Source organism: Sminthopsis crassicaudata, chromosome 2 (genome assembly GCF_048593235.1).
Source record: "Sminthopsis crassicaudata isolate SCR6 chromosome 2, ASM4859323v1, whole genome shotgun sequence".
Lineage (NCBI taxonomy): Eukaryota > Metazoa > Chordata > Mammalia > Dasyuromorphia > Dasyuridae > Sminthopsis > Sminthopsis crassicaudata.
In genome coordinates this window covers 117,785,934-117,812,339 of record NC_133618.1, presented here as the reverse complement: position 1 = coordinate 117,812,339, position 26,406 = coordinate 117,785,934, and the positions used below count along the sequence as shown (strand labels likewise).

Below are 26,406 nucleotides of genomic sequence, written 5' to 3'. Positions count from 1 at the left end.
TTTCTCCCCCCTCCCCAAACCCTTGCCACATAAGCATGGCAACAATCAGAAGCCCTGGCTTCATCTAATTATGCTATCACATAATTTCACAAATTGCCTTTTCACTGGGGAGCCAAGTGCAAAACACGCTCACAGTGGGATTTCAGGCAGCAGCTCTCATTTACTACTCATTCCTTGTTAAATTAAACACAAAAACACCAGTTGTGTGAAAGAAGTCAAAAAGAATTCTTGCAAATGAGACAGACAAGTGTATCTCATATTTGTACTATTTTTACAAAAGAAATTGTGAAATTAGCAATATGAATCTTTAAGGATACAAATCATTCTCTTAGCCTTTCCTTTTTTTCTAAAATTACTCCTATCATTATACAAAAGCTAGGAGTTTGAATGGAAAAGATTTTTATAAGAATGTAAATTTTACAGCAATATAAATTTTTTTTTGGTTGAAAAGTTCTTGAAGATCATATATTTTTGTATTCTCTGCCCTTCATGCTACACCTAAATACTTTACATTATAACTACATCTGAACATCTGCTATGTGTATTAAACAAATGCCACTACTTACCTCAAGGACATAAATAGTAATACTATACTTCTATTCTGGCTACTAGAACACCAAATTCTATTCTTTAAGATGCTCTAAAACTTAAAGATTTTTTATAAAATTGATCCAATCTTAGATATTATCTTTTAAAGTATTAATGCCTTCTATGTTCATGAAAAGTAAATGTTAATAAGCTTTCTTTCTTCCAGCCCCCAAAGCCAAGAAACTAAATGTAGAAGACAGATTCAGGGCAGAGAAGGTTTGAGGAAAAGAGTATATGGAAATAACGTTATTAGTGGGAGTGAACTTGAGGTTATGGGACTATAAGGTGACATTTTTACATCAACAACCAAACACAGATATTGTTAATTAAAGCTATTCCTTTTGCAGTAGAAGAGCCAGTAGGGTCAGGTACCATTTTTACATCACCAGCCAGTCCTTTATGCATGTAGATTTGCCAGCATTATCTGCACAGGGAGAAGAAAACATTAGCAGCAGCTGTCTCTGTGCTTTTACATTGAAAATTCTATTCATACAGACAGGTGGAGTAATTTAAAAGCCAATGTGGTGCAATTTGGATGTGACTAATGCCACTGTTTACTAAAATGCCACCATTACCACTGTTTATGGAAACATTACTAAAATTACATTTTATTCATAAGAATTTTAAGATTCTGGTTATTACCAGCTTTAAAATGATCAGACCCCAGAGCCATACCCTTGAGCTGTGGCTTAATTCGCCTGGGTTTAACAGCCTGCCACACTGAGGAAACTACAGTTGGATTCCAGTTTGGTGAGTAATCGGACCTGCATAAGCAGTTTCTTGAATCTCCATAAGGCAAATTAAAGACATAGCTCTTTGGAGTGCTGGCCACGTGATACAAAGAAAATCTTCAAGGAGGTGAATTCTCTGTTAGATGGTTTTGTTAGGATTTGCATTAGGAAAGCTTCTTCACCCTAAAACCATTTCCCTGCATTGTTATTAATAGACACAGGTTTGGTGCTACAGAGTCACAGAGAAGTAGCAAAGATAAATGCTACAGTTAAACAGTTTAAAAAAAAAAATTCTCAGTGCCCTTGCATTGATTTCCCAATTGTCAAAACCATGACATTAGTATGGTTAGAAATTCCAAACGAATGCTGGAGAGGGAATTCTATTCAATACAAAACAAAGAAAAACTCATCCTTGACAATAATTTAACTTATAATGCTTAACAGATTGCATTAAAATTCATGCCCAAATTCCCTGCTTTGTGTTTTATTTACAATAAATAATAAGTTAGATAATGGAACAATGAAAAGCAGTGTGTTACAGGGAATAGAAAGTTAGCTAGGAAGACTTGAGTTCAAGAACTTTGACATGCCAACTGTGAGACCACAGATAAATCACTTAACTTCAGTACTACAGCTAATTCTCTAAGACTAGAAATTACAGACAAATTGCCAATCAGTTGAGGTGATTTCTACTCAAAGAGGAAATCACTTGATGAAATCAAAGGTATAGATGATGAGGACAACAACAATAACTACTCCTACTTCTTTATTACTATTACCAATAATAGTAGAAGCATACTTTTTACTCATAATTCAACAATTTTAAATCTCTAGCATGAAACATGTCTCTATAATATCATATTGAATTTTTCAAATTAAAAGTTATGATTTTGGATAGTTATTTACATAATAGATAGATAGATTTTCTAAGTAATTCTGCATAATTTTTAAAGCTCTACCAGTTTGTTTGTTTGTTTGTTTGTTTGTTTTTAATGTGAACTCTCTTCCCAGTAGAATGTAATCTCCTTGAAAGCGGGGGCTGGTTCATTTCTGTCTTTGTAGATTCTTTGATTAGCACAATACCTAGTACATAATAAGTACTTATTGACTGATTGATTAGATACGTTATCTTTAAAATGATAGAAACCAATTACTTTTGTAGTCAGATAAATGATCATGGCTGAAGTATAGCACAAGAGAATAGGAAATTGGGCATAAAGTTTTTGTGAAGATATTTACAACTGAGTGGAAAGACTAAATGTTCCCAAGAATTGAAAAAGTTATAGAAAAAAGGTATTGATTTGCCGGATACCTAATATACATAGTTTTGATAAGCCATTAACATTACATTCAAATATATCTCAATGATTAAGCCAAAATGCATGTTGATCTATTTGGTCCAGATCTGTTTTTTTTTTTTTTTTTTTTTTTTTTTTTTTTTTTTTTTTTTAGTATTTGAAGCTGAAATTCTTTTATCAAGGAATTTCCAAGAAAGTTCCCTTTATCAGTATAGATGAGTAGCTATCCTAAAAAATGGTAATCTTGAGAGTTTCCTGGGATACTCAAGAGATAATTGACTTGTCCAGAGTCATAGTGTGTGTCAGGCAGAATTTGAAATTAGGTCTTCTTAAATTCTACATCCATTCTTTGAATATTATGCTTCAGTTACTTTATGTTATATTTTAGCAAAGTTTTAATAAAACCAAGCAATTTTCACCTTGTCTGATTTTAAAATTCAGTAACACTAAAAAAAAAGTTAGATTGCATGAAATCTTTGAAGTCTTTGAAATCTACTTTTCTTTCTATTCTTTAAATATGGAGCAGTTACTCTTGTATTGGGTATCTACATTAACTGAAACCTTAGCAACTTGTCTAAGTTGTCTAATAGTAGTAAAACTAGAAGATTAGATGAGCTCCCTTTGTCAAGATGATGCTTATGTTAAGATAAAGTACTTCAAGGCTTAAGTGACTATTGGGACTAGTAGGTTAATGTCAAGGAAAAGAGCAGTTTCTATCTCAACTAGTCAGTCTTCTGTCCTTAGGTTCTCTTCTCTTGCCAACCAAAAAGTAAGTGCTTCATCTGAGATTCTCTCTGGAATGAGCACAAGTCTATTGACCATTCAATTTCTTATGATATTTTAGAAGAAAACAAAGCATTTATAGGTTCTGAGCTGCTCCAAAATAACAATGATCATTGGCATGAGCATTTCTCCCTGGGAATCACTCCTGGACAGTAATCTACACCATGATAGTCCTCTGCCAGAACCTCACCATAATTCCATTTACTATAAACTGAGGGTGCCAAACAGGTAAGATGGGCCTCTATTCAAGCATTTACCACTTTAGAATCAAAAGAATTCTATGATGTGGAGTCCCCACAGTTTGGAGCCAGAGGCTCCATGATCCTTTTACTAATACAAAAATAAGTAACAACAAAATCACAGCTTAAGACATGGCCATTTAGGATATGTAAAACAATAAGGAATAATCATTTTACATTGGTCTAGATAAAGATTATAGAAAGCCAGAGTTTTTCCCAAAAGGGGAAAAAATATATATAATATATATATAAACATATATATATATACACACACATATACATGTGTATGTGTATGTATGTATATGTATAGGTACATAGATATACTGCTTTTATTGAGAAAGGCTTGGGATGATGTGCATAATTTCAGTCAAGTTTACAAATAAAAGTTAAGAAAAGACTATGTAGATATATACCTCATGACAAAAAAGATTTATTACAAAATGGGGGGATAAAAAGTCTAAAAGTAAATCTAGATTAATTTTAATTTAATCAATTTCTTATTTCTTTAAGGTAAGGTTATTTTGATTTCATTCCTAAAGACTTGAGAAAGGAGATGTAAACATTTTCCTTGAAAATTATATAAAATTCCTTAAAGTCTGACTAATGTTAATGCTAATAATGATAATATCTGACATTTATATAGTGATTTAAGTTTTGCAAAGTGCTTTACAAATACTATCTCATTTTAGTCTCACAGCAACCATAGGAGCTAAATGCTATTATAATCTCCATTTTAGAGATTTTGAAACAAAGGCAAACAAAGCCTAAGTGATTGCCCAGCCCTGGGTTGCACAGCTGGTAAGTATTTGAGGTGTCATTTGAACTCACCTCTTGACTCCTAGATCAAGTAGTCTAGCCCTTGTTCAACCTGATTTCATTAAATTAATGTTTCAAGTGTCCATGATTTCACCAATGAAATCTATTTTCCTCCTCCTTGGATGAACAATATATTTAGTCAGTAGACTGACTTCCTGGTTTCCTGTGTCTGGACACAGCAACAACATCATAAAACACCATACCTATCACTCAGCAAGTACTACCTTTTACACAAGGCCTTTTCTGATTCCCCTCACCTAATTACAGATACCATGAAAGTACCTATACATTGATATATCTTCCTCAATAGAATATATTTTCTTTGAGAATAAGGATAGTTTCTTTTCTGTCTTTGTATCTTTAGCAGTTAGCCTGGTATATGATAAGCATTTAATAACTGTTTGCTGATTGATTCTGGTAATGACCCTATGAAGATTTAAATAAACTGCCCTTGAACAAAAGACATATAGTCCATAACTGAGCCAGGGCTCATAGATTTTCCAGTTTGGTTAGACCTGCTGGAACTTGTACTCTAGTGACATAGCCCAGAATAGAACACAGGATGAAGACTTTAGTGGAAGCTAACAGGTACCAGAGGACAAAAGATGTCTGCTATCTCAGTTTCAATTCTTGAAGTAAAATAGAGAGAAGGACTCAAATATTTATTAAGCCGACCCAGTATTTAAACAAAGATGCATTATTATTAGGAAGAATTGCTATGTCCCTATAATACTTGACCAATATTCAGACAATTTTATTTGTTTATTTGTTTGGTTTTGGGGATGGGGAGGGAACCTATGATTTCACTGAGGTATAGGACTCTCATTGAGAAAATTTCCTTTATTAATGGAGATATGCAATTGCTGTACAACTGAAAGTCTTAAGAGTGTTGCTTGTAAAATTAACAACTGAGATCATATGACCAGTGTGCATAAGAGGCAGGATTTGAAATCAGGTTTTTCTGACCCCAAGGCTCCTCTAATCATCAAACCATATTGCTCTTTCATTCAAAAAGTTATTGCTATCAAATACCAGCAAATTAATAGTCCAATTATTCCCAAACTAATATTTTATTGATTTAATTGTACAACTGAACAATTTTGTTGTTAGTTCATAGGTTGTCAAGACCAAAATAATCATCATCTAGTGACCAGGCTTTTGGAACCATATAATATAGATTTAAAACATCAAAAATATATGCTGGGAAAATTAACCATAGAAACAAAAAGAATAAATATAAGAAAAAATGTATCACTTTCCTAGACTCAATAAAAACCCTTGGATGAAGAAAGAAATGATGTTCAATAAACAAACCATTAGTTGAGAATAAAAATGTCATTAGCATCCAGAGATATAGCATAATTTTTAAGGACCACAAGTTGTTTACAACTTATGACTTATGAGCACCTACAGAAATAAAATTTGAATTTAAATATACTTTTGGATTTTTTTTAAGATTGTTTCTTATTTTTGCTATTTCTAGTCTTCATTTGCACACTATAATCAATCCAGATCAGAAGTGCAAAACTGGACGATAGAAGGACACAGGATTAAGGAAGGTGACGTAGGGTGCAGAAGGACAGGAAAAATCTTTGCCAGGTCACTAATGGTCTCTGGGGCTACAACTTGGAGAACACTCTGATGCTTCCTTTGATCCTTCTAATTCACAATGATCATTAGCATTAACTCCAATTCTTCTGGGTGAAGAATTCCATCTGTAGTCTTTTTAATTTATCTGACTTAAGCAAATCCATGAAACATACCATTAGTGTTCCAAAAATTGTCTAAAAAAATTATAGTTTCCTCCAAATCAGACTCACCATTAAACCAGTATATTCACATATTTATGTATATGCATGTATATGTGCATATACATACACACATATGAATGTTTTATGTATATGCATAGTTTTCTAACTTCAGGGGTAGTTAAAGGTCATGTTAGTCAGTTATTAATTTTGCAGATTAGGGAATTTAGACTAGTTTCTAAGAGATTAGGTGACTTGCCAGTGATTAAACAGTGTTATTACAGTTGAGTTGGGACATACCAATAATTTTTACCTAAATAAATAACAGATTGTTGTATTTACATTCTCAAAACATTTTCAATTGGTCGATACTTCTAAATATTTTGGCAAAAGTTTTCCAATCAGAGTTTAATCACAACAAAACCATGATGATAGAGGATGTCAAAGAATTAAGGTAAAGGATTTAAATGAAACAATGTATGGTTAGATGAATAATTTTCTTTAAAGATTATTATATACTATGTGCCAAGTACTGTGCCAACAGATGGGGAAACAAATAAAAACAAAATTATGTTTTAATAGGAAAGGACAACAGGAATAAAGGGATGTTTAGGAAAGGGTATATTGGTCTAGAGAGCCACAGGGATAGTAAATTGAGCCATGAAGCATGCTCATTGAAGTTCCCTTTACAGAAATGATAGTTGTTGTGATTATAAAAGATAGAAAGTGCATATGGGGAATCAAGATGGATGAGAAGAAGCTAGCAAGTTTCTAATAGGGTTTCACCCAAGAGACAAGACAAGAGTTCCAAAAGTGAGGAGTTTAGCCACTACGAGGCAAGTTCCTTGGAGGCGGTCAGTTCGAGACAGAAGCATTGAAATTCGAATCTACTTTAACAAACAGTAGTTTATCTTTCACCATTGTTATTAGTGAAGCTTGTTAAAGCCATAGTAAGAAGTAGTAAGAAGCTTGAAATTTCAGCAAGAGTAATAATAGTAATCTAATTATAAAAAGTTTCTTTGTTACGTATATCTACATTAAATTCTAAAGGGAAAAATAAGTTTTTATCAGACATTCTGTGGGTAAAAAAGAAATATCTTCATACCCATTTCACATTTTTCAGGGATTTATTTTATTTTTTATCATTTACAAGTTAGATGATTTGAAGAAGAAACTTATGAGTTACTTCCATGTGCAACCTTTTGGGATCAAATATATCAATATGAAAGGGGTGTGGGGCAAATGGCAAGGAGGAAGTCACTTTCTCAAATACTGTACACTTCAGTGATTGATGTTTCAGGCAAGAGTGCCCAAATTCAGCCTTCTTGCCAGACAGAACTCATTCTCAAGCCTACTGACAGCTGAAGAATGTTAGTTCATAGAGCATGATAAGAACATTTACCATTAATCCTGGAAGAATGTGGGTGTGAGGAATAGAAAGACAGAATGAGAGGAGGAAGAGAGACAGTGACAGAGAAAAAGTATGTGCATTGCACTTACCTTGGTCAATAGTTGGAATGGACTAAATTGATCCAAATCTATAGTTCTCTTCCTTGCTAACATGTCATAAGGCTTGGAGCATCCTCCATCTACCCCCTCCCCCCAACTTGCCAGCAGAGATATGATACTAAGATGTCTCCAATAGAACTAGTTACCCAAAACACAGCCAATGCAACATCGGTCTCTAATAGAGCTTTCAATTCCTAATTCAATTCTACTGACTGTCTAAAGATGCAGAGGCAGACCCTCAGGGCTCTTTTCATCTAATCATGTTTCTATGGAAATGCCATTATCAACCTGCAGGATTATGTAACTTGTGGCCTATCTCACATTGGCTTTATCCACAATGCCAGAAAACCCATTTGTCTCTAAAAGTGAGATGTTAGATTGTTATTGACAATAAACCAATACCAAGTTTAAAAAAAAAAAAAAAGTCAAGTTAGGAAATAAAATGCAAAACCAGTAATAATCACCATGAAAATAACATTTAATTCCACATCAAGTCTATTACTAAAGCATAAATAAAGGTTTTTAAAAAGCAGTTATTGGGACAACTAGGTGGCACAATGGATAGAGTACCAGCCCTGGAGTCAGGAGGACCTGAGTTCAAATATGAACTCAGATACTTAGCACTTTCTAGCGGTATGACTCTGGGTAAGTCACTTAACCCCAATTGCCTCAGGGGGAAAAAGAAGCTGTTATTTCTATAGCAATGATTAAACTTCACTTAGCATCCATGATCAGTAAAGCTCAAGTATTAATTGTTATAAAGTGATAGGAACAATAGTTGACTGAATTTATATCCTAGTTTTATATTTCAGCAAGACAACAAATAGTTTTTTTTTTCCTCTTCCCCTAAATATATAGACAGACATATACTTTAACTACCACTTTCTGTCCCTGCTTTTCAGGATTCCTGAAAGAGACAACAGCTCCATGTAAGAGCAGAATTTAAATGAGATCCAGTAATCACTTTTCCACTATACTAAAAAGTTGGAAACTGCAATGTGAATGAAAGGAGGTCAGAAGAGAAAGAATTTTGATTTTACCTTTAATTTAAGAAGAAAAATAAGATGTGGGGTTTTTTGGCTACATTTTAGTTATTCTTCTGCATTTTTCCTATTCTTTTCTGTGCCCCAGGCATCTATTCATGTAACTTCTTTGTGGCAAAATAACAGAATATGTGCAAAACACATCCAGATTAAATGCTATGACATAATAGATTATGGTGACACTTTAATGTCCTCAAGAAAATCTTTACATTATATATATAAAACTATGATTCTGAAGTGAATCATAGACACACATATTACGTTTTAATTGTTTGAAATAATACATCTCTAAGCACCTTCAAGCATTGCTAGGAACAAACAAGTTTATTTTCCTTCTGATTCTGTTTGTGTGCATTTAAATTTAAATAGTATCTTTCAATTTTCAGAAGTAATTTTATTTGAAGAAGCCCTTTCTACCTAAGTATACTGAACTAAAATTGACCTAGAAATTACATTATTGAAATTTTATTTTATTCCTTAAACAACAAAATTTTAAGCTCATTCCCTTATTCTTTTTCTTCTTTCATTACATATGAGTAGGTCCAGTTTTGTTTATAAGAGACCACAAGCCCAAGAAAGGGGCTTTAGTTCCCTCTTTAGAGTAGTAAAATGTGCTCCTGATTAAATCTACCTGTGGATAACTACAGACCAGCACATTTTTCTTCTTATGCAGCTGGGGCACAAATCCAATAAGGTTTTTATTCAGTGCCTATTCTGCTCCTCTAGAATACAAACTCTTTAAAGCCCTTTCAAAGGCAGATTTTTTTTTTTTAACTAGAATAACCCAATGAAAGGATTGACCCATTCCTTTAAAAAAAAAAAAAAAAAAGTCCAGGACAGGGTGGGGTGAGGGGTGGGAATCCAAATAATTTTTCTAAAAGATATTTGAATTTTTGAATTTACCTCTTGGTGTTTAAAAAAAATTGACCTATAATTTCCTAAATTCTTTGCCAATTTTTTTTTAAATCAACCATAATTAAAATTATTCCTGAATCCTTTGTAGGATTTTAGAATTCACTCCCTGTTAAATCATTATTCCACCTGATTACATAGTTTCCAGTTTGCTTGGAATTATAGTAAGAAAAAATGTTTTGTACTTTAAAGAGCTATATAAATGTGTTATTATTGTTGTTGTTGCTGTTATTTGTCCTTCATTCTAGAACTTTTGCTGAAGCTGGAAACTATAAAGGCTACTTTGACCTTGAAAGAAATGGCATTGAAGAATTATAATCTAAAATATGCATAGAGAAAAACTAAAATGAATCAGACAAAAACACAATGAATAACCACTTTTCTATTCCTGTGTTTTTTTAAGAATAATTATTAGCAAGGAATCAGTTCATATGAATAATTGCTATCTAGGTAGATCAAGTACATGAGAAACATGCATGAAATAAAAGAGGAATTATCTTGTCTTTGGAGAAGTACTTAGCACATATTCACATAAAAAAGAGGGAAGGAGCCTCTCTTTAAATTTATATACTTTTAAAATTTTTATATAAATAACAATCATATTTTATAGGCATCTCTCTTGCCAAATTTGTCTGACTTTTAAAACTAAATCAGATCTCCTATTAAACCAGAAGAGTGGGATTAAAAAGTCTATTTAAACAAAACTCCTAAATTCAAAAGGCTCCAAGCAGTTATGCAAACTTGCCTTTTCTCTAAAATAAATAAAATCAATGCTTCAGAATAAATTAGAATTTGCCCTAGATAAATGCATATTTCTGAGACTAGATTAGTGGCAAGAGGTAAAAGGGGTAATGAAAATTAATTCAAGAATTAACTTTTGAAAATACATATGGACTTATCTTTCAGTATTATTATATAAGAACTATTTTCACTCTTTAGGTCATCAATGACTGAAATCTAGTACACTAGATAATAACTATGTCAAAACTACACTGCAACCTGTTAGGAAAGTAGGTAAAAGCCATCAAACAATGAAGAGGAGAGTTTAAAGCTTTGGATAATCTAACCTGCCTCTTTTATTCTGTGAACTCTGTGAAGAAAAAGAAGCTTGAGTGTCCTCTCAGCTAAATGATGCTGCCTAGTTTGGGATCAAAATATTAAATTTTTATGGATTAAAAAAATTCACTAAGCTGGGGCTCTCACAATTAAAATGTTGTCCATCATTAGCTATGTATTCAAAGACCTTCCAGTTGAAAGAACTCTCCAAAATTCATCATCTGCTAGAATAGCTTTCTAAAATTGGAGATGGCCTGAGAAACTCAAGCAACTCAGAAAAGAAAGTAATACCCAAATCTGAAATAAATTAAGCAGTTGATAAATAATAACTTAAAAATTAAAAGTAAAAGCACTGGTCAGCAAGACATTTGTTCATATATTCATTCCTTAGAAATAAGGAAAGCCATTGAATATTTTCTTAATCTGTAAACTTTTTTTTAATAATATGATCATCTATCTGTAAGACTATTCACAAATGTATGACCTATAAATAGCAGCTATCTGATGGAAGGATACAAGTAGTAGTTTTGTCTTACTTTCTCACTTTATTTTCTGATTCTGTCTGAACCAATATTTGATAATATTTTATTCAGTGGCACCTCAGTTTGAAGTTAAATGTGAAGCTTTTTACAGATCTGAATGGAGACTGAAGAAAACCCATTCATTTTATACTTTAGTATAAGCCTAGACTATAAAAAGTAGTTTTATTATGGCTCCAGGGCCAGTCTTGATTTTTTTCTAGGTTATTTATAAACTGGTTGGCCCCAATGATAAAATATCAGCATGGCAGCAACACTGCAATTGACCCATTGTTACCTCTCTTCTCTTGTTAGTCTCAAAAACCAAGAAAATTTTGAGTCTCATGGTGCCTAATCCCTTTGGGTACCTCTTAAGGAACTTGATGCTGGCAGAAGATGCATACCAGCAAATTTTCTGAGGGCAGACTTTATTTTTTTTTAAAAGCTCTTTTTTAGAAGGCCAACAAAAAAAGAGTTGCCTTTCTGACTGGCCATGCTAAGTGCTATCAATTTAATAAAATATAAAATTGACTTAAGGCCTATTTTGTGGACCCATCATAGTGGGTAAGCACCACTGAATTCTTGAAATACCAGTCAGCAGAAGACAAGAGATTTCAACCAAGCTAGAAGAGCATCCAATATTTGGACCTCCTGAAAGACTTAGTCTTTCATCCAAGGAACAGACAACTTAAGCTTAGAGAACCTCTTTAGCAGAAGGTTGGTCAATGGATGTTGTCTTTTCAGCCACAGCAATTCAATAAGATATCATATTAAGTAAAAAAAAAAAAAAAAAAAAAGTTGGGATTGGCAGCAGTGGAGTAACCTACATTAATGAAATCAGGTATCCAAAAAACCAAAACAAAACAAAAATCAGGTGGCAACTGTGGATTGGAAATTGAGGAAGATATGAGTCTGAAATCAAGTTGACTACAGGAAAATTACTTAATAATCTGTTTCATAATCTGTAAAATGGAAGCACAGTATCTCCCAAGGTTGTAGTGAGGGTCAGGTAAAATAATGTATATAAAGTGCTTTGTGAACCTTAAATTATTATAATTTAGTACAATGCTAGTTATTATTACTGTGTTTTTGAAATATTGATGTATAATAGATAATTTGGGATACTTTGGGATAACAGCAGCTAAATATTATCAATATTCAAAGTGTAGTCCTAGAGGTCTCTTGGAGTTCCCCAAGATTCTTTCAGGCAGTCTTTGAGATCAAAACTATTTGCATAATTTTACTAATTATGTATATTATATATAATATATATACTAATTTGCATAATTTAACTAATTATGTAATTATATATATATAATTTTAATAATTATATACATATAGTACAATGCCATTCTTGTTGCTATGTTTTGTTCTGTAAAATGTTTTTCATAAAAATATTATTTGTGTTAACTACAATGGGTTTCTTTTTATTAAATGCATTCATAAATATTTTAATGATTCATTTCTAATATGGTTAAATATCAATAGACATAACTCATAATAGCAAAAGTTTTGAGGGGGTCCTCAATAATTTTTAAGTGCATAAAGTGGTCCTAAAGTAAAAAAAAAAAGGTTAAAAATTGCTCACTGAATATATAAAAACCTATTTAAAATTTATCCTAAAAATTTTGGCAAAACCAAACCAAACCAAAACAAAACAAAAATCTACCTTCAACTTTGAGTGGTGCTAAGTGGAGTGGAAGATGTATGTTGTGAACTTACTACTGCTGCTCTGTTTCCTTTCAAATTCTCCACAAAAAATCAGTCTGCAATGGCTAATTTTCTTAAATATTTCTGGATGCCTAATCTCTAAGAGTGGAGCTAGCCTGGCATTTGGCTTATCACTATAGTTGCTAAATAACAAAGTTTAAAAATATATGGCAATTAAATATGATTCAGCAGCTGATATCTCCATTTCAGTTTACCTTTGTGACAACAGAGGGCTAAATTTGACATAGTGGAAAAACCACAAGTTCAAAAAAATAAAGAGATCCTAGTCTAAAAGCATTCATGTAAAACTTTATATATATGATCAGGAATTACTTAAGTAATAGATTATTGATATGAAAATGCTTTGTAACCTTAAAGAATGCTATGAAAAAGCCTACTATTACCATTACATAAATTTCTATTTTGCCTTTCTTCTAAGTTACCCTGTATACCATATTAAAACAGAATACTTAAAAAATACAAAATATTTGGATTAAAACTGTTTGGTGCATAGAATTCATTCAGAACAATAACCAAACTAAATAAATCCCCCAGTGGTATAGTCAAGTATCTCTAGTTTCTCACATCTCCAGCAGAATTCCTGCAGTGAAAACAGCAATACTCACACAGACAATATAAACTGTTACTCTGTTTGAAAAGTCACAAGGGATTGAACAGGAAGAGCAGACTATATATTGCTGTTTTCCTTTACTGTTCTAAATACAGTGACAGAACTTTCACTTTGGAACTGTGCCTCAAGCAAAATGAAAAAGAAGTCAATGGATTCAAGCTCTTTAAAAAATAAGTTTTGTGATTATCATGAATCACAGTATCATAAGTAGGGTGTTTTAACAAACAGTTTACCAAATTCACCAAATCACTGGCAGAAACCCAATCTTACTGCATAATGAGCAAACTTCATTTTCTTCTTTTAATGAGATTTCGAAGTAAGAGACAGTGGGGTCTAAGTGATAGAGGGCCAATTTTTTAGTAATCAGAAAATTCTGATTTCGAGTCTTTTCTCTGACATATTTTGGTTTTGCAACTTTGGGCAACACATTTGAGTAGCTTAAAATTCTTTAAGACCATGAATGCCCAAAGAATTATTAGTTGTAGGAATTTCCATTCTAGGATTTCCCTCAGACTAATGAAATCATAGGCCAGGATTCCTCTGAACCCTCAATAAATAAGGAAACAAACATAAATAGTGGGACTTATTATTTAAAAAAAATTCATTTGGTACTTCCTTAAATGAATTCATTTATGTACAACTTTATATCACAAGTGCTTATTATACATTCTTGATCTTGTGCACATGTTGAATTTGATCAAACTACAAAGATGACCTTCAAGCAAAAATCCTCCTTCAGAAGGCACATATATATTTATATACACACACATATGCACATACCCCCAACATAAATACATATTATGTATAAAAGTCTGTGTCCACCTTAGTAAAATTTATACTGACAGTTATTTCTTTAACAAGTCCAGAAGAGATCATATTTCTGGACAATTTATATTATTTTCTACCACAAACAGGACACTGTCTATGTTTATTTTACATATGTCATTTAGAGTTCACTTACTGTTAGATGCTGGAACAGCCACGCCCTCATGATATTTGTGGCTACTTTGGGAAAGATGCCACGCTTTTTATGACGCTTTTTGTCCTTATCTGGATCATCATCATCACCTGTGCTGGGGGAAGCTACACTGTTGTCCAAGCCATCACCTGTAAATATAGTGAATCAAATTTTGACTGATGCTCCCTTGACATGCTTTATAATTTTTTTTAAACTGCCTTTGGATATAAATAAAATCACAAAAGTAGTTAAAAGATAATAGTTCAATATACTGTCAATGGCAGGGGAAAAAAACTATTTAATTTCTAAAATAACTAATTGTGAAAAAGCTCCATCCCAAACACAGAACTCTCTAATTAAGCAGAATAGCAAATTGATTTAACAGCCAATTTTTCAGTTTGTAAAGGAACAAAGTAATTAGTGGGGAAATATGAGGTATTTATTAATTATATCTTTAGAACAATTACTTTAACTGCATGAACAGATGTCATTGTCTGTTGATATGGTTGAAACATGGTACAGTGTACAAGTACCACCACAGGTGAAAAATATCTCATAGGGGAGGCAAATTCCATATATTGCCTTTGGGATCGTGTTAGGGGATGGAGGATGTATATGATGGTAATCACTTGTACCATCACTAAAGCAATAAGTGAACATAAAAGTAATCAGTAAAGTTAGATATCTAAGAGCATTAAACTTGAGCTTATGGATAATAGAATTAGAAAAAGAAAAGATCTCAGAGGGCAATTAATCAAACCTTCTCTTTTTGCAGATGAGCAAACTGAGGCTAAGAGAGATTAAGCAAATTCTCCAAAGTCAGACAAGTAATAAGCAAGAGAGTTGAGGTCTGAAAGTAGACCCTCTGACTGAAACATAGAATTTTTTTTTCCTTTCAAAAGCCTGCCTTCTAAGCCCTGAGTTCAAATCCTAGCCATGATACTTATTTTGTTCTTGTTCATCCACATTTATTTTATTCTTGTCTCACCAACAAAACAGAGCTAAAAATATACCCATTCTCTATCCCACAGGCTTCTTGCAAAAAATAAATAAATAAATAAATAAATAAATAAATAAATAAATAAATAAAGGGGGGGTGGGGGGGTGAAAATCCTAAAATACCATAGAAATGTAAGTTTTTATTACTAGGCAAAATTCAATTTCTCTTCTAGTGATCTAACATGGGAAATGAGTTTTAATGTAATAACTAACAGCACTGATTGAAATCAAACTAGCTTTTAGATTCATAATCTAGAACAAGCTTTATCAACCCTGAGGTATTTTCTAGTTCTAAAATTCCATGATTGGGACTTAAAAAGTTGCCTATAAAGTATATTTCTCTATATTAAATCCTCTTTTGCTATTTATTTCCATTATAAAATTGAAGCTGTGCTCCTCTGGGAGGAAAAATGTTGGCCCCATGAGGCAATAAAATTATATTTTAGGATGTAGTAAAAGTTTAAAGCTATATATTTAAAAGAAAATATACTTTGTGAGGAAATAATCATACTACTCAAATCATAAGCATGAATGTAAAGGAGTTACTCTTATTTTTATATTTGTCACAATAGCAAAAAGGACAAAATAAAAAACAACAAAGGACCAAATACACTAGATTGAAAAATCTTCCAGCTTCTATCACATTTCCTCCTCAATAAACTACAGCAGAATATGTTTTGGTAACTTAGAAGCTGTTTCTTTGCACTCTGTACATGTTGGTGGCTTTTTAGAAATAAACAGTTTGATCTAGAAAGAAACATAGGGTTAGTATTAATAATACAAATAAGCATGAGAGTTTATTTACTGAATATGCACAAAAGTAAATAAAACAATAGGGAAGCATGTTATATGGCCTACTAGAACCAGAAAATTCCAAGTTTTTAAGCTATATACATAAACACACATGTATTTATATTTATACATAAGTGTGTAATCTATACATAATATATGTGTATTGTGCTTATATATTTATAAAATTTAATCAATTTCTGAACTATAATACTCTTTTAGTAATTTCTATACATCTAGTTTCTATATAAAAAGGTATACCTGTAATTTTTTTCTACACATAGAGAGAGCCATACTTTTTTAGTTTCCCTAGGCAACCTACTGCAACATAAGTTACTGTTTAATTCACTACAATTCCCCTAGGCCAATAAAAACAAACAAACAAAAAAACAACCAAGAAAGTGTCTAGAATAGGTCTGAGCTAAAAACACAACTTCACTTTATTCGGAAGACTTTTTTATATTTCCAGTATTTGTAATCATGTCCTATCAAACAAAATTAGATCACATAAAAAAAGCAGAAACAGTTTTCTGGTTGAATTTACTAGACTTCAAATAATTTTTTTTTAATATTTATTCTTCAGCCCAATCCTATAAACATTAATTGAGTACCTACTGTGTAGAAAGCCTTGTTACTAGCTACTGGGATCACTGCCCTCAAGGAGCTTAAAGGAAAAGTTTTATTTCTATTTGCATAACCAAGAGTCTGAGGAGGGCTCCAGACAGATTTGAATGATAAATTCTTTTAAAGTCCAATATTTAAAGAGGCTTTTTATACAGAAGCAATTCACCATATAAAATAACAATTCATAAAAGAAACATGAGCCAAGGAAACAACTCAACAGCATTTAAAATTTCAATGGGCTAATCCACTTTCAGTTTACCAAAGTTAACCAAGGAAAAGAGACATGCATAATATTTGTTTATTGATTAAACGCAAGGAAAATTTTCCAGCCTAATGACATTTTTAAAATCACTTCCCCATAATTATTTTTACTCCTTTAATTTTTTTTTTCTATTTCAGAAACCCTTTAGATTAATTTAGTAGAAAATGCCTAGTGCCTGCATAGAAGAGAATTCATTGATAATTTATGGAAATATCTACTATAATCCAGAGGAGATGACTTTTTTCCAGCTTTGTGCATCAATAGATAATCAAGGCCTTAAAGCAGCCTTAGCTTCCCATTACCTCAGGCAAAAAAATTCCTGAAAGCATGCCTTGAGGGCACCTGAATTATATACTCCATTAGGAGGGGAAAGGCTTTCTGCATTCCATGTATAACACTCACCAGAACCTTTCCTGTTTATTTCTGCTGTATGAAAGCAGAAGCATTAGGAACAGAATTTTTTAAGTGAAGACTTATGTAGATACAATGGAGAAACCTTTCAAGCGAGATCCAGATCACCTCCTTCAATCCCTGGCAGTGACCTATCCCAAATAAAAGGTTTCTGTTACATCATTAGCTCAAGCCAAAAACAGCCTTGGCTTAATGCACAGTTTGTTCTTCCTACTGTTTTTAGGCAAATACAGCTACTTTACTCCCATCTGGGAGGGAAATTACACTGCTGGGTTGTAATCTAAGACAAGATTTTCATTGGAAGCAAATGCTTTCAATCCAGTGTAAATACTGGTACATGTTCAGAAAAGCCTAAAACAATAAACCTGGTCCTGTCCGGCAGAAGTCAGGGGAAATGGAGAAGGAAAAGGAGCATAATAAAGCAAACTATTCTCAAAGCAAACTCTTTCATAGATTTTAATAAATGGCTTGACCTCTTCCATTTTTAAGGAATGGAAGTTGATCTCGTAATGTCTAAATCTCAGAGAAAAGCCAAAATGGTCAGTTGTACCTTTAGCATTTCCATCCACCCTGCAATTTGATAGTCACCTCGATGAGGTCTCTGGAGGATTTGTTTCCTTCTCTTCCCCCTCCACTAAAATTTTAAGACCACTAAAAAAAAGGGAAAAAAAAAACAAAAACAAAAACAAAAACCTTAGAGAACCACTGACCAACCACATGGCAGCAGCTCCGAACCACATTTGTAAAATGTCAGCCATGACTTCATTCCTAGAACTGACTTCTCCTGCCGCCAAATGAAGGCAAACTGAAAAGGTGGAAATAATCATAAAAATGATGCTAGTCCATAAACAAGCTTACAGCCTCATTAGTATAGCAGTAGGCTCCACTGGGTGATTTATGCTCGTTTTGCTGATGCCATGAGGAAATGCCATAGGGCGACTTAAGCCAACTGCTAATGGTTTCTGACAGCTTCTTAGCAACTAGTGCAAGCAACGTTGTGGCGTTTGCGAGTGACAGAAACTGAAAATGTCATATTATCTGCCCATGTGTCATGAAGTCCGTGTGGCAATTAACTAGTAGGCCAGTGACTGAGGGGCCAGAGGCTCTTGAACATGGCCCTTGGCTATTCGGAGACAGACTAGGGAAGGCTTGCATTCTCACTGCACATATGCAACATTCTAATGCAGGAATCTGGTTCACACTACCTTTCTGTCATTGATGAAATTGGTCCAGTCCAATTCTTTCTCTGTAGGAACTCCAGTTGCTTTCTCTTTAGCCACTGAATGGTATTACCAAGGGAGCATATCAAGTAATCTGCTTTCATATGGTTGTCTGAATGACACCTTAATAGGTGATACCTGATTCTTTCCTCTTTGAAAACTGGATCCAAAGGTACTACTCTCACATAAATTAGTCTAAAAGGATTTAAGAGCGCTGAAGCAGACTCATTGCCTGTCAAATTGCTAGGAGTATATGGAACTCTGCACAGCAACAAGACACTATTTAAAAAACACCAAGCCTATAACAAGCACTGGAAGAGTCTTGGCTACACATTTCAGTTTCCAAGCTATCAAAACCATGCACTATATGTCAAACTGTCAAACCTTTCAGCATGGGCCATTTGCCCTTTCAAATAATATTTAAGAATTGTTTTTACAAAATTTTATAGGCCATGGTCTAGTGAAAGAGGCCAACCAACAAAGAAAGGAATTTGTACTACAATTCGTCCACGGACAATTTCTTGTGAGACCTGGGCCTATCCCTACGGAACAAGGCAGGTGACCTGTGGCAGCTCCCAGGCTGTCAGAGAGCTCAGATTTCAAACACGCTCAACTCAAACGTCCCAGAGTTGCCTATTTAAGCATGCCCAGGCATTTAGGCTGTGCTATCTCATTCCTTTCAAGAAAGGATAAAGCAGCATTTATCGTATTCAGGCCATTCAATGGGTCAGACTGGCCATGTCAGCAGGGGTTCTTCTCATGCAGGTCAAAACCCTCTCCCCTTTTTCTCCCCCTACCAACTCACTCTCTGTCCTTCCAGTAGCACCATTCCCCCACATCTACACAGAAGTATAGACAAGAGCAAAGAAAATACATTCACTAAAATTCTACCAAAACAGTTAGGAGTGTTCAACACTGGTAGATAGCCACATATCAGATGAATTAATACCAATTTCCTCATCTAATAAAGGTACTGTTTTAAAAAATAGAGATATGTATTTCCAACCGCCAAAACAAATAACAGTATAAATCTAAAATTTTGTTTGTTTCATTGAAAGTAAAAAAGAAAAGGAAACAATTTGATAAGAGTTTCAAAAACATTTCCATCTCTAATTCACTCTCTCATTCTCTTATGCCAAAACAGAAGTGGCATAATTATTTGACATTCATATTGGAAGTCAAAATTAAAGCCCATTTACAGAGACTTTTTGTAACTCAGAAGTTAAGAGATTCATCCTAAAAGTACTCTTGAAGATCATGTGACATGATGATAATATTTTCCTCAAATGAAATCATTCCCCCTTATCCTAATTTTTTTATTAGAAAGAAAACACAAACATAGAGTTTTGTTTTGTTTTCTTTTCTTTTCAGCTTTTATAAAAAAAAGCATGACCACCTGAAAAGATAATATTGTGTTCTTTCCTTGAGATTCTGCAGCATTTCAAGACTCCAAAATTTAGGTGTTCTTCAATCTGAATGATTCCTGGTGAAAACATTTAATTTGTGTCTAAACTCTAATAACAAACATCAAGATCCTAACAGGCAGCACTGAGTGTCCATGGTTTTTTGTTTGGGTTGTTTTTTTGTTTGTTTGTTTTTTGGTGACAATTCTGAAGCTACTCCAGTGAATCTGGCTAGAGGTCAAGAATCCAGAAAACAAATAGGAAAAGGTTCCCAGATAGGTTTTGTTGAAGAGGACAAGATACCACCATTTCATAGGAACCACTATCTTATTTCAACATTTTAAACAAGTGTTTCTCTTCAAGGAATTAATGAAATATTACATTAGCTCAAGTTTCTGCATAATTTCTTTAATATTTCTAATCATCATGGCTTTTATTTGAATGGGCATTCCCTCAATCAATGAAAAATTTAAAAATTGTCATCTCTCAGTAGGCAGTTTTGTGAGTTCCTATTAAACGCTAAAAATCAAACCATCATGCCTGATAGTCAGTTTTCTGAGAATGAGCTTCTTCAAATTTAGCTAATATGGTTCTTGGATGATAATTTATTATTCAACCCTAAATGGATGCCTTTACAACTTGATAGGACTGCTTACATTCCACTTGTACTGGAATAATCCATTGAAATAGAGTTTAATGAGTATAAATATAAGTTCTCTCAAACTTACAAAGCAGCCCTACTTCATTGAGAAAAGTTTTGAGTTCCTAATAGTCATCTTTATAATCCTACATAAATCCAGTTATTGAAAGAATTCATTTGAATAAATCCTAAAAGAAATATGCTTCCCCCCCTCCCCCGCTGGGATTAAGTGACTTGCCCAGGGTCACACAGCTAGGAAGTGTCTGAGTTCAAATTTGAACTCGGGTCCTCCTGAATTCAGGGCTGGTGCTCTATCCACTGCACTACCTAGCTGCCCCCTAAAAGAAATATGCTTAATGGAAATGGGAAGTTCTTCTGAATTCTATATGCATTTCTTTGACAGAATAATATTCTTTGTTTAATGAATCAATGTGCTTATATAGATCATCAGAAATATATCAATGAATGTTTATAATATTTTGGGGAGAGTTATTCTTTTTCCAATAAATTAGATTTTCTCCTAAGTATAAATTGAAGCTCTCTGTTGTACTCAAAATCACTATCTGTTAAGCTTTTATTGTTCTTATATTCCAGCAAAACAAAACAATGTGCAAAAGTTATTTGCCTCTTTTTGGTGGGTTTTTAAAAAATTATATTTATTATATTATTCCCCATTATATCCTTTCTATAATGGAAAAAGGAAATTTAAATCACTTCAAATAAATTCAGTGTTACTTAATAAGTACCTACTACATGAAAGATCTAAGTCTAGAATACAGAAAAAGGAAAAACAGTACCTGCTCTCAAGGAAATCACAGTCTAGAGGGAGAAAAACTATGTAAACAAATGAGAAATATATAAGACTAAATGGAAGTAATATTGGAGGAAAGACACTAGCATTAAGAAATATTAGGTTAGACTTCTTCTAGAAGACCAGATTTAGTTAAAAGAAGCCAGGGAAGATAGGAAGCAGAGACTAATAGGGAGAACATTCAATTCATGGAGAGATGGGCAGTGATAAAGGCTCATAATCAGTAAGATGGAGAGTATCTTGTATTAAAAACAATAAGGACTCCATCTCTAGATGATAGTCTATGTGGAGAAGAATAATATACAAGAAAACTGGAAAGATAGAAAGGAGCCAAATGATAAAATGAGATGATTTTTAAGAGTTTAATGATGGATTCAGGGGGCAGCTAGGGGGTGAAGTAGATAGAGCACCAGCCTTGAATTCAAGAGGACCAGAGTTCAAATTTGGTCTCAGACACTTAACACTTCCTAGCTGTGTGACCCTGGGCAAGTCACTTAACCCCAGCCTCAGGCCAAAAAAAAAAAAAAAATGATGGATTCATTTAGCCCTTTCAATTAAATTTACCACATTTATTTATTAAGAAATACACAAAGGAACACTCATTTTTGGTATTTATATGTCCTTACACACACACACACACACACACACACACACAGAGTATTGTCAGTTTGATCCAAGTAACATATAAGTAGTAATAAAAGATTCCACCAGATAATTCCATGCAATTTATTTTACCATTCATGAAATTTATTTTAAGTACAACTGAAAGAGAAGAAGCATTTCCAAAAAGTCACATGTGGCATTGTTTAAAATCACAATAAACAATTAGATGTAGGAAACTGTCATGGCTTCTATAATTTCCACAACCTCCTATTAAAGGTTATATGTTGTACAGTATGAAAGTAGCTGTATTGCGTGCAGGAAAATAGGATATGAGTGAATATTTTTAAATGTAGTACAGGTATATCATAATAGTACTGTTATATAACAGAGATTAAATTGGGAGTTTGTAACTAGTTCAATATTTTCAGAGAAAATGACCACCAACACAAATATTGGCACAAACCTGGACTGTTTGATTAAAAGATATATAGCACTGCTTGGACAAGGAAGAGCAGAGGTGAAATATTAAAAGTTTAATTTAGCTGCCCTGAAAACTGCTTGCTTTTTAGATATTTGTAATTATCAACCTCCTGGAAGAGTAAAAGAGTAGTTAGTATTGTCACTTGTTTAACTTTATATCTGTCAATGAACATTTGAAATTATATTTGGCATTATTTATGTATGTAGGAAGTAACTAGTCTCACACCTGATTCATTACATTGTCTTTCTAATCCTTCTCCCTCTTTTGGACAAATCCTAGATGTGAAACTAAATCTAATCGTGAAGCAACTTTTTCCTAGAGAACTTAGGTGAGGGGCTTAATTTACTAAAAAGGGGGAAAGTAGGGAACCTAAACCATTTCTCTTAAGAAGCTAGACCCCCTAGGGCTGAAACCAGTTCCACCCATAGTCATGATTCAAAAGAAGAAAGGCTTCATAGTTAAAAGACAATATAAAGTTCACTTGCTCCCCTGCACTCAGCAGCAATTCCCTAATGTTAGAATTATTGTTATTTCTATTTCTTTTTTAATTTTATCTATTACTCTTAGCTGGCTAAATCAGGAGTTGTTGACATAAAGTTTTTCACTTTCAGTTAAAAATAAGGACGGCATAGAGTCAAGGTAATAAGAAGTCTTACTTGATTGTTTCAGGGGAAAGTTGGCTCTTTTAGTTTAATCTCCAGTGGACAAATGTAGATAAATTACAAAAAACCAAATGCAAAAATTAGAACCAGAAGAGCAATGCTTTTCCCTTCTCTGAACCTATATTCCTTCTGAAGAATAATAATAATAAAAAAAAAAAAGTTGCCATTTATCCTAAGTCCTTATTTACTTATTGAATTTTCTCTCCTGACATTAGAGGAATCTCTTTTATGCAGTTCTCTATTACCTTTATTCTATAAGTTTCTTTTCTTTTCTTTCCTTTTCTTTTTGAGATCAACAAAGGAAGGAATTATACATTTTTTTTAAAAAGACAAAGATCAATGGAGATTTTTCATTGTTATCAAATGTGTCTTGGTTTTTGTTCTAACCAGAGATTTCAAAAGTCAAGAATACCTTTCACTGATGTAACTCATCTGCATTTTACAGTCTTAGATCACAGAAAGGGTAAGTGACCAGAGTCATGGTTGATAGACCTGTGATTTCACTTGTTTAGGGAATTCTAAGTGAAGAAACTCCCTCTAGCAACACAACACAGACTTGTATCTTTTTTGTAACTTATGGTCCTAGATCTTTGCCTAGAACATTAATCAGTTAAATGACTTGATCAGGATCATCAAGTCAGTGTATGTCAGAGTCAGGAATTAAATACATATTATTTTGACTTCTAATCCATCTCTCCATCATGTCAAGATGCTTTTGATTCTACAAAATAAATTTAATTTTAATGAGTATTGTCTTATTTTTTTAGTTTCTCTAGTTTTCACTCTACCAAGTCACAAAAATATAGAAAAGGATTAAAACAAGAATGGCCAAGGTACATAGTATGCCATTACAAGCAGACTTCCCTCCTCTCTGCATTTCCAAAAGTTTGTTGACAATATTCAAAACACACTTTTCTATATAAAGGATAGATACTTAGTGCAGCCCAATAAAAGCTACTTAAGGCATGCAGTTGAATATATTACTAAGAGTATTGTTCTAATCTAGGGTCCTAGGAACAGGAGGCCATATTCGACAGGAAGAAGAGAGAATAGTGATAGGCTCTGAGTGCTCTGTCAGAGAAACTTTGGCAAAATTTTGAAATAGCTGGTTTGCTTTTGTCACCTTACTTTTCTCTTAAACTCTCTCCCTTTCCATTACTCAGTCCCCAAGCCACTAAGTGCCTCACCCAAACCTATCCCCACAATGTACATTGTGTTCCAAGCATACCAAAATCCACACCTTTTTATACACACACATCAAACCTCCCATCACTTAATGAAATTGATCTTAACTATGGGTTAAGAAGAAATCAATCTGGTTGAACTAATTGATAGAATTTATGAAAGACCATTTAACTTTCTTAAAAGTTCAAACTTTTTTTTTTAAAGCCAATGCATTTTTTAAAAAGCATATCTAAACCAAATGGATTTTTACTTATTGAGATTTTATCTACCAACAAGGTGAAATGAACATTTTAGAAAATTTATGGCACAAGACATTTCTGTGCAGGAGTCAGTCTACCACATAACAAGATCACAATTCTACCTGAAAGTCCATTTTGAGGGTCAGTTTCCTTGAATTGTTCATAATTTTCACAGTTTCTTCCCTTCCTCTAAATCTGAACTTCTGAACCACAAGGTTGTTTAAACACTCTCTTCCCTGCCCCACTCCCCACAATGGCTCCCATGACAACAGCTAAGAAGCTTCAATAACTTAGGAGGGAAAGTAGGGACAACTGTTGTCTGCATGGTTTATTTATAAATTGGATGTTTATAAATTTAGGACTTCCTGAATGCCAAAGTTGAAGTAATTTCTTTAACATAAACAACATTTTCAACAAAGTCTCTTCAATTTTCTGATTCTTTATTGGCAAAGCAACTAATTTACAAAACTGACACCTTCTTTAAAAAGAATAAAAGAGAAAGTGTGTGATTAAACTTTGCTCCCCCAATTACGCATTTAGTGAATTTAAACAGAACAAATCAATATTTGCATCTGAACTTTCACGTATATATATAGATATATATCTGATTGCAAAGCATGAATTGTTAATATAAACTATAAGTAAAAAAAAAAAATCTTTCTTGTAATTTACTGAAAAAATATTTTCCAAAAGGACTCATAGAAATAGAGTCCTGTGGATAGGTACAATTTACACTGAGAAGTCTGACAAATTTTCCAAGTTTTTTTTTTTTTTTTTTCCCTTTCTTGAATCCTTGTACTTTTTTCTTTTGAGAAGAGAGCACCTTTTTCTAGTAATTCAATATGACTTTTTGACTTGAATTCCCCTCAGGGGAACAACAGCAAATTAGTTGCCTATACACAGAGGACATACAGCACTGATGAATAGAAAAAAAACACAGATTTTACTCATTTTTCATCTATTCAGCATTTTTTTTAACAACTAAACACCGTAGAAGAGCCCTGGGAAAAAAGAAAAAAAGAAACCTAAATTCTTCTTTGGAATCTTAGAGACTCCAGAATTATAGACATGCTATGAAACATTACTGAATCTATGTATTTATACTACACATTAAATATTAAAGCAAGAACAGTGAAACACCAATGGGAACTCTCACAACCTTTTTTCTAGGAACAAAAGAAAATAACTGTGAAGGTGAAAACATAAAAAACCACACATTTTCACAGAGTCAAAAATCTCAGAAAGCCTTAAACTATATTGGAGATCTTATAATATTCTATTTCAAGACAACTTTTGATACATGTGACTGTTTTAAATGTTCTCCAGAAACCGTGTATGCCATACATTAGAATGTGATTATCAAGTTATAACCAGCTAAGGCAACAGTACATCTGAACACCTAAGAAAGAACCAGCACATAAGGAAAAATCTACATAAGAATACATACAGACACCACTACCTTAGTTTCAAAATGACAAAAAAAAAAAAAAAAAAAAAAAAAAAAACCCAACAACAACAATAAAACATATTGCTTTTA

At 33.1% G+C, this 26,406-nt stretch overlaps 1 protein-coding gene across 4 annotated transcripts in view; it reads right to left on the bottom strand.

Annotated features, from left to right (window-relative positions):
• MEIS1 (Meis homeobox 1) overlaps positions 1–26,406 on the bottom strand; it is a 142,124-nt gene that overhangs the window by 39,105 nt on the left and 76,613 nt on the right. For all 4 annotated transcript variants that reach the window (XM_074287090.1, XM_074287086.1, XM_074287087.1 and 1 more), the window contains exon 8: positions 14,544–14,689. In XM_074287090.1, coding sequence (XP_074143191.1) covers positions 14,544–14,689 — 146 coding nt within the window. The remainder of the gene's footprint in view (positions 1–14,543; positions 14,690–26,406) is intronic.